Here is a 10073-nt window from a genome sequence, read left to right on the forward strand (position 1 = left end):
TGATTCTTGTTTGAAAACAGCTATTTGTACAAGAGACATAAAGAGGTGAAATAAGATGGCAGTTGAAAGTGGAGGGCAAATCAAAGTCCTGGGGTTAAATGGGATTGTGGGTCAGATGACTAGACACTGCTCTCCATGCGCTTGCAGCAATTTACTTTGTGCTTCAGAAAAATATGCCGCATACACATGCACACTCAGACACACGGTGGGTCTCTCTCCTCCATTCCCTCCCCACCACAGTCCTCCATTTGCCTCAATGGTGAGACCACTGCACCGTTACGACATTTGAGTACTGCTAAGAATCTCGAAACATAAAAAGGCTCAATTGTGACCTGTCCACATTGTAATAGCACTTTACAGTGCTAAAACAGTTAGATAATATACAAATAATAGCAAAATAAAAAAACAATGAGTAATATGAACCAAGACAGTACTATTGAAATTCTGCATGTTTTAGAGTTTGTGATTTGTACTGTTGCAGATCAGTGGTGGCTACAGTATTTCAAAACAAAATCAATTTTGGGATTTTACAACCAGCGGTCTCTGCAGCACTATTATAAATTACCCTGATGGAAACACAGTCAATTGAGAATAACAGCAACTAGCGAAGACTAACAATACACTACACTAAATCTGCACAGAGACATGAGCAGGTGTTTGTTAATCATCTTTTTTTTTTTTTCATTAGACAATGCAAAACCTGGATTTCTTCATGTTGCCTCCTCGCCCAACCTTGTAAACGTACTGCATGTCTTTCTCCTGTTCTACCTCTGGATGGTGTCTCTAAAACAGCCTGCTGGAGGCTCAGCAAACAGCGGCAGGCAAAACACACATCAACGTATTCGGAGCGCTGAGTGCCCTGGATTAATCAAATTATAATTTAATCATCTGATCAAACAGTAATTAGCATAATCACTTCTGGGCTCAGCCTGATAGAGCGGGGACTGAAGCGGAATGGCGCTGGGGGCCAGCAACACTTAAATGAAACATTTGCCAGAATGTTTGAAAATGTAACACGTTTTCAGGCCTCAAAACCGAGCCAGATTCAGAATGCTAATCAGCATGATTCGGTTAGGCCTTTACGATATCGCAACATCAGCCACAGAGAAAAAAAATGCTATTTTGATCTAGTACTACTGCTTGTTTGGTACACAATCAAGAAAATTAAATACATGTATATTAATGATAAAATGTAGAATTCCAAAAACCCAATAAAGACAATTTATGTGTTGTTGTTTTTTATTGTTGTGTAATGAATTAATCCCAGCGATATATATCCCAGGTTCTCTTTATGTACTAAGAATCTAAAACAGCCCCATACAAATATCAAATTCAGGAAATCCTTTTTTTAAAAATTTTTTATTTTATTTTATTTATTTATTTTTTTTTTTACGCACACAAACAGTTCGTGTAAGGTTTGGATTATTTTTAAAAACAGTGCAAGTGTAATTTACAACACACGTTGAAATCAGAAAAGACGATGTAAGAAAAGTATATTTTCAAATGTATGAAATACATCATTTATGATCCTTACAATTCATTTCTGTGACATTTACTTTTTGTTTTCACATCATCCTATTACTTTCAAGCTCAGTTTGCCTAACTTCTGATAAATCCTCTTAGATCACTCATTATCACCACAACAAATTGAAAGTGTTCTTGTAAAATAAACCAGCAAAAAAAAAAAAAAATACACAAATAAAAGTAAAAAAATCATCACTACCAAGGAAACTCAACATGCAAAGAAATGTTAAGCGATTTCCAGTTGTGTGGACAAACACTAAATGTTGGCCAGCCTTCACCAGAGCCTAAAGTGCCTAAAAAAATGTTGTTTCTGCATGGTGAACCAGAATAAATTGACATGAATCTGTAAGCATAACACAAGCTGACTCCATATGAGCCTTCTTCCCCCACTCTTCCTCCTCTTTCTGCCTCACTACACATCATCATCTCCTTAAGCATTGCAGTTGGGGTTAAATGAAACCTTTAACAGTTCAATGTGCACCCATTAGCATATGCTTGAGTCTACGCTCATCTCGACAGCCAAGCCAAAGTGTAAGCATACACAGTGGAGAAATACAAAAAAATGCTGACATCCAATGGCAAATGTAGGTGAGATTTGCAAGTCCGGGAAGACAAATTGTAAGGAGTTGGAATCATCTTCGAAGTGGACCCAAAATATGTCAAGTCAAGAAGGCTGAAATAATGTCACCATGAAAATACACTTTTGTTGAGATTTTTAGAGAGCAAGGCTCCATATTTGGTGACTTAAACTTAAATTAACAATAAGTGTCGATAGGGAAGATTAACCGTAGTCCCTCATCATTCATGGCGACTGGGGCGGAGCTTGGTCGTTGCAGCGAGGCGAGCGGCTATTTGTTCTCAAGTAACCCAGAGTGTGAATAGATAAGCGAGCCCCCTTGAAAAGTATCATAAATAAAGCATTGTTTAAACTTTCACTCAAAATGTTCACTCACTGGAAGCAGCACTTCAATACCAAGCAGCCAAATTACACTTTTTCTTTTTTTTTTTACTACCAGAGATACTAAAATATACTGCACCTGTATTTTGAATAAAACTGGCATACAATGGTAAGATGATATCACATATCACATCACGTCTTTTAATCACGTCAAAAGTAATTATAATTAATTGCAAAGTTCATTCTAGCATTACAAACTAGAGTCTTTCTGGTCAGTAAGGACATTTTGAAAACACATTCCTTTCCCGTTGGCCTACATTGTGTCGACTGGTCTGTTGACGTTAATGGGCAACTGAGGAGCTGGCTTGTTGCTGTGACTGTGTCAGCCCATCTTAACTGTATGTGATGTGACAGAGTGCACCAAAAGACAGCGCACCACAAAGACCTCGTTTCCCACTGGCCCTAATGCGACCTCTACTACGTAACGTTGTTTTGTCTGATTATAATTGGGTTAAAACAGCACCATGATGCCAACCTTGTACTTGTCAAACAAGATTGAGCAGTAACCCTTACTCCCTGGTTTTATGTTAGCACATTATGCTTTTTAGTGCTATTTGGTTGTGTTAGTTCGAATCATGTTTATATTCTCTGTCAGGGGTGACCGACATGTGGCCCGGGGGCCGCATTGCCACTTTTTTGAAACCACAACTTCTACAAATATTTACAGCACATAATACAGTGTAAGTGTTTGTCGATGCTGCCATATAGTCCACACTATGTTTGCAGCAATTTTTTTTTGCGACTAGCGCAAGTCCGTAACTCCACAACGAGGCGGGCTGGACCCGGTTTTGGAAATTTCGTGGACCGCAGTAACCCCAGCGCATTTAGAAGTGGGACGTCTGCGCTGGTGCGGGCGTCGTCACAGCCGACTTCAATCCTGTCCAATCGAAGCGGGTCTTTTCATTCCCTTTAAAAGCGGCTCAAAACGTGGCCCCATCAAATTCACCAATATCACATTAAATTTATTTTGCCAAAGGTTAGATGTTGTCCCAGAAGACATAAATTTAGACAGCCTTTCTGACCACAAATTCTCACTCCGCCAAGCCCACCTCCACGGGCACACCCTCGCTGCGCCGACACGCCCAGCTTGGCGCAGAAAGTTCTGCCAAATTGGCAAACATGCACAGCGAGTCAATTACAATATCACCCTCAATTCACTTCACTTCCTGCTATGATTGACCAAAAAAATGGCAGCTTAACTTCTCAGCGCAATGTGAATGAACATTTTAAAACGTCATTCAAAGACGTCGATGTTTGTATCACCTGAAATGTGTGAGAATGTTGTTTTCTGTTGTCACAAACACACAAACACATAGTTACTTCAAGCGACCACAAATGATATTAAGCTAAACCTGAAAATGGTTGTGGAAATCACTATTTAACATCTAATGAGGCCCAAGAAAAGAGTTGTATCAAAAATTATTATTAGATTATCAGAAGGGTATTAATCTAACACAATGTCCACAGTCAAACACCCCTGATTGGACAGTATGGATTTCTTTTTAGTCCAAAAGAAGATCAGCCTCAACAGCGTTATAACAGAAGAACAATGTGAAGAAGAGAAGAAGAAAAACATACACCATAAAAAATGTAATTGGTTTTGTTTAATTGGTTACCGTTTTTAGATTTGTTCTTTTTCGTATGTTTCAATGTTAATTTACATTAAGTACACTTTTATGCCAGTTAGGATTTACGTTAAAAATGTTATGGCAAAGATTTCCTGTCGAGGTAATACAGGTTTTATGATGACGACAATTTTTGCCAGTGCTACGGATTGTTTCTGTTTTCATTATGCAAATCAGACGTTCCTCCAAACAGGTTGCAGTGAACTCTCGATGTTTCACATTAACCCATTACCAGTTTCAGCGCATTTGACGTTCTCAGATATGCAATAAAAAATTGTGATATGCAGTTGTTTGTTTGCAGTCTGTGGAGGGATAAATAATTGTAACTGTTGCTCCATGAGCCTTGCATGCCACATTGTTTTCTAAAAATGACTTTGTTTATTAAGCACAAGTAGATTTTATGCAGCGAACTCTGACTATCCTGGGCTGATCCTAAAAAGAGACAGTTGAGGAGCATCATTGTGTATTTACACACCTCATTAGCACACCATTGAGCATGTATCATATTTCACCCCAAGGCTCAGCTGAGCAAAAACTACATTACGCCATATACCCAATTTCATCCCTTCATAAATGGAAAACATTGCTGATCTATGATTTAACTCCTAATAGTCACTGTTTCAAGAGCAGTTTAAAAGCTCAAGCACCATTAAATAGAACTCCACAGAATACTCTACTCTCAGCGATGGTGAATGTTTCATCACTCGCAAATGTGGCCTCAAATGGGCAGTTCAGAACAAAATGGAGTTTGCACAGTAGGCAATATTCATAAATGACCACTTCAATGCTGGGATGCAAATATCGTAGGTGGGTTGAAACTCCAATATTTCAATGGAAATGGCAGAAATCAACACTGACAATGATTTTTTTTTTTTTTTTTTTTTTTACAGTAAATTCATCCATTAATAGTCACAGGTAAATAAATCTTTCAGCAATTCAACAAAGTGTTTATCTTCAAACAAAATAGAAAAGTATCTTCCATATTTAAGAAAGATGAAACTTATTGGGGAAGCATTCCCAGGGTCACCTGAACACACTGCAGTGTTAAGGAGCCCAAAGCCCACACTTCAACAGCACTCATTAAAGCTGGTCTCCATAGAGACACCTTCAGCATCCTGCCTTAAAAGCCTTTATTTCTCCTCGTCCAAAACGAAGAACGGAGGACATCTTTAAATGAGCGTGATTAAGTTGAGTCCAAATGACTCACATTCACACAGATATGTGTCTATTTATTTCCTTTGTACAGTATATGCAGGAAAAAGGAAAGGGTGCTAATGGCTTTCATCAACAACTACGGCCCTTTTATTCAGCCTGCATTCAGCTAAGCTAGAAGCTGGACAAAAATTTTATACACATAAACGTAATTTGAATCAATGAATAGGAGCAAAATTGCTCCCAAATGAATTAAGTTTGTCGATACAAATGTCGCAGCATCCTAACTATGCATGCAGCGCCTATCGCGAAGTGCTGCTGCTGCTGCCATTCAAAGTTTCCATGTAGATGTCTCAAGCAGCAGCCATTTTGCAATGCTCATGCCTGGACCAAAGACTGGGGGGGAAAAAAAAAAAAAAAGCCAATCGCAAGCGAAACGATACGTCATGCTCACAAAACAGAGATCTCAGCACGGTACATGTGTCGGACTTCAAATGGACATCGGTTTCGTGCCCATATCTGTTAGAAAGCGCCTCGCCTACAGTTCAAATTGAGTCTTTGGCGCACCACAGCCATTGCATTTACTCCCCTCTCCCCGAAGAATCATTTTGCTTTCAGGATGGCCACACGGTTTTCCTGGAACATGCTTCATATGTTACCTTAAATTCTAATCTGCAGTGTTGCAAAAAAACAAAACAAAAACAAAAAACACCTTTTAATTGCCCCAATTTTCTTTTAAAAGGCAATTTCTGTCCCCACAAATGTTCTCATTGCATTCCCTACCCTAAAGCCCCTTGTCCTCCTCATTGCCCCCCTTCTTCACACACCCTCAGTGGATTCACCATTAAATAAAATCCCTCGCCGTCAGCCACTGAAAAACACAATTACTAGTTATCAATTCTGCATGATTGAAGGGATACACTTTTGATATATTTATATCTAAAAAAAAAAAAAAGATATCCAATATCATTTTTGCGCAATATGCACTTGGACAGGGGTGATAAGGGCTTGTCTTTTTTTTTTTTTTTTTTTTTTCCCCCAATCCCAAATGCCTCCATGTCTGTGCTTCTAATATGGCGGGTGCGATGCAAGAGAAAAAAAGCCAGCTATCCTATAATCCCTTTTCTCGAGGACATCCGAACAAAAAGGCCTCAATATGTGGATGTTAATTCACATAAAATGATAAAATGATGAACACAACTCATAGCAATTGCTTGAAGTACATTTTACAAATAGATCCATTTTAGGGTTTCTGAATAGTAAACTCAATGGATAGCTATTTTGAAATTATTTCAAGGAAATGAATGAGTAGAAGAAGAAGCGTTTTTCAGTTTACAATGAAATTGATTAGTGTTTCAGTTAATTTACACATTCAGGTTGTTTAAAACAAATCAGACCTCTGATAAAATGCAGTTACGGTTCAAATTAGTGTTAATTAGAGCTTGCATGTTTTCATCTGCGATATAATAGAATTGAATGTTTGTTTAAGTTTATGTTTGAAAAAAAAAAAAAAACAGACTGCGGCCTAGTGCTGTTTGATTACAAAAAGGATAAATGATCGGTTTTCATACTCACGACGAGAGAAAGCAAATAATGAAGAGATTTTCTTTAAGGCCTAGAATTTACCAACAGCTCATTGCAGGGGGGGTGAAATCAATATAAACACATTAGTATGTAGATTCTATGTTGCAATGCATGCTGCACCCATTGGTGTGCATTTAAAAGCCCTTTTCTTTCCGGTTTAGAAGCTTTTCTCAATCAATGTGATGAAAGGATGTGAAAGGTTACAAATGCATAAAAGGGAAACGGTGTTCCACCTGAAGGTTAATGAAGATGAACCCCTCTAAACGGCCCAGTGCCTGAGAATGAACACAGCGACAGCCTTCCCCTGCCCCCCGAATGAAGATATTTGGACATGCTTCGGAAACAATTAGATAGTACTTGCACCTGCACGACATGTGTGATGTGTACACATAAACTTGAAGTCCCAACATGCGAAAATCCAAAATAAATCTGTACACCTACCATTCAAGATGCACTGGGAAAAGATAAGAGCCAATATCCACATGCCCCGCTCCTTACAATATCCAAGCTTAGGCTTTTTCTGCTTCTCTCCCTGCACTCTTTCTTCTTAACTGTCTTCCTTTTATTTCTTCAACAAGTCATTTGGAATGAAAGAAGGGCGCGAGCGTGCATATCTGGTGCTGTGTCTCTCACACACAATCCAGGGAAGATGAAGAGGAGGAGGTTTGGAGCTTCTCCCTGCAGATGATTGTCTTGTGGCGCAGCGTAGTGTATGATCCACAAGTATCGCGTGTCCTGGAGGTGGACCGCGCGGGGCCTCAGAAGCGCAGCCGTCCCCCTGTGTCGGACCTCTGCTTGGCGGTGAACATGAGGGAGCCCGGCTCTTAGCGCTCCGGTCCAGGTGAGAGGTTCTGCCGCGGATGCTGACTCAGTGGCTGGAGGCGCCTATAAAAAGTGGCTGTGCGCACACCCGGCCTCGACGATCCGGCAGACCACCCACCCCCCACCCCCCAAAAAAGGAAAGAAAAAAACAAAACGTGTGAGGCTAAAAACGAAATGCAAACAAAAATCACCAATGCACAAGAATGAAAAAGGGATATGCGTCTCCACCAGAGGATGCTGTAAATTTGCGTAAAGTGCGCACGCCGACGATTGTTAGCTGCGTTTGGAACTCATTCTCTCTTCTCCACCTCTCTCCATCCGGCGAGCAACAAGCACACGCATCTTCCCCCCACAGAAACCCGCACACACAAACCGCGCACACTGGTCCCTGCGCCTGCTACAACCTGCCCTGCCTTGCACAAGTGTGGGATAAAGCCTCTCCTTCCTCTCCGCAGCGGCGTCCTCCCTCTCCCATTGCCTTAAAGGTGCACGCGTGAGTGGGGGGTGGAGGGACTACAGCTGAACCTCAGAGGGAGCCTTTAAACTCCCTCTTTGTCTTTTGCTTTAACAATGATCACGGTGGCCCGTGAAGAGAGATTTAGTATGAAAGACTTAGGCCTTTGCAGGACATCTTTGCTGCTGGTTTTGCTGCTTGTGTAGCAGGCTCGAGGATGGTTTTTGAGGGACGGAGGGAGGGGAGTGGGCAGAGAGAGGTGGAGGTGGAGAGAGGGAGAGGCCAGGCTTCACCTGACTGGTTAGACGTTTGGTGGAAGCAAAATGAGAAGTTGCTTTAATTGGCAGGGATCAAATCTTGTCTTTAAATGGGATTTCTGCAGAAATCACAAGTTCTCCATGGACGATTTAGGAGCATTGTGCCCCAAAACGTCATACATTAATTGACCTTGACAAATATAAGCAGCAAAACAGCCCACGCAGGTGCTGTCAACATTTTGTAAAGCTTACGTTGACTTTTGGGAAAACTCATCCCACCGTAGACTTAGTAAAGCTTGGGAAATACTCCGAAATGTAGTATTTTAAGCATACCACGGGAGTAGTATGCGACAAGATTTTTTTTTTTACTTGGCACAAGGTCATGGTCTATGTTTTGGGCTTGGTTTTGTTTCATGTTTTCCTGTGTTCCGTGTTTTTCGTGTCTTGTGTGCTCCTTTCGTTAGTGTGTCCACCTGTTCTCGTCAACCTTCTACCTTGTGTCGACCAATCAGCTCCCTCCAGCCGCCCGTGTCTTGTCCAGGTGTTTCTCGTTGTCTCGTCTGTCTGTTTGTATTTAGTTCCGTGGTTTCTGTCTGCGCCACATCTTATTCACCAGTCATGTTTTGTTTCCAGTTTTAGGTTTATTCAAGTGGTTTTTTTGTTTTGTTTGTTTTTGTTACTTTGGTTATCTGTTGTGGGACTTTGTTTAGTTTGCTTTATCCATGTTCCTTGTTTGCCTTTTTTTTGGGAAATTAAATATAATTTTTTTGAGACTCCTTCACTCCTGCCTTGCCTCCCTGCTTCCCTGCACTTGGGTCCTCCATGTTTTTGCCTTGCCTTCATTGCCTTTGAAAACCCTAACCGTGACACACGTTATATTTACTTATCATTAAAAAATATAAACTTTAAACATCATTATAACTTAACATTATGTTGTGTCCAGTGCCATACAAAGGGGGGTTTGAAGGGGGCGATGGCCCCGGGCATCCATCTCATTCAAACAGGTAAGGGTGGGCATTGGATTAGCTGCTTCATAGTGAGGGGTGTTTTCCAAAACACAATACAGTAAATGCATTTTGATTATTTTGAGAAAAAGATTTGTATTTACCCGGCCTGTGAGTTTTGTGAATTGATCTGAACATGTTTAAGAAAAGCCAAGAAATAGCACTGAACTTCAGTTCTTTTGCCTGCGGTCTTGTAGCAGCAAAACTCCAGTTTCAACCTTGTTGTCATGTTCGACACGGCCACAGCGTTCAAGCTAGGGCCAGTGTGCAATTGTCTCTTCGACTGACTTTGGTTTACCCATATCAAAATAAGAGCTTGCACTTAAATGTGTCTTCCTTCTTGTAATTAGCCCCGGTAATAAACGTAGGGCCAAAGAAAGCAGGACGAAAAAGCTTACAAGCTTTCATAAGAGTGTCAAATCTTTTAATCTCTAATACTTTTGTATTAGAGATAAATAAAACATGGAAAACTTGTTCATGCAAGTCACAGAATTGACACGTGTTGAAAATAGCAGGATTAATCACAGAAAAAAAAGCTGTTGCACTTTGCACTGTGCAAAATACTCCATTGGAGATCACCTGTACATTTGTTAGCGGCAGTTTGTACAAAGTCCACCACTGGGTGGTTTGTCCCCTCCAGTCCATAAAAGCATTTTCATCAGAACTTACCTCTTGATGGACTTCAATGTTGGG

At 40.5% G+C, this 10073-nt stretch overlaps 1 protein-coding gene across 3 annotated transcripts in view; it reads right to left on the reverse strand.

The window, feature by feature from the left end:
• The window catches only part of dscama (Down syndrome cell adhesion molecule a), a 94995-nt gene extending 86681 nt beyond the window's left edge, over window positions 1-8314 (reverse strand). For 2 of the 3 annotated variants that reach the window (XM_061752185.1, XM_061752184.1), the window contains exon 1: window positions 7285-8306. In XM_061752185.1, the coding sequence (XP_061608169.1) occupies window positions 7285-7327 (43 nt within the window). In that variant the 5' untranslated portion in view covers window positions 7328-8306. Of the gene's footprint in view, window positions 1-7284 lie in introns of all 3 variants that reach the window. The other variant, XM_061752186.1, reaches the window with a different exon arrangement.
• Window positions 8315-10073: the final 1759 nt, after the last annotated feature.

Source organism: Phyllopteryx taeniolatus, chromosome 17 (assembly GCF_024500385.1).
Source record: "Phyllopteryx taeniolatus isolate TA_2022b chromosome 17, UOR_Ptae_1.2, whole genome shotgun sequence".
NCBI lineage: Eukaryota > Metazoa > Chordata > Actinopteri > Syngnathiformes > Syngnathidae > Phyllopteryx > Phyllopteryx taeniolatus.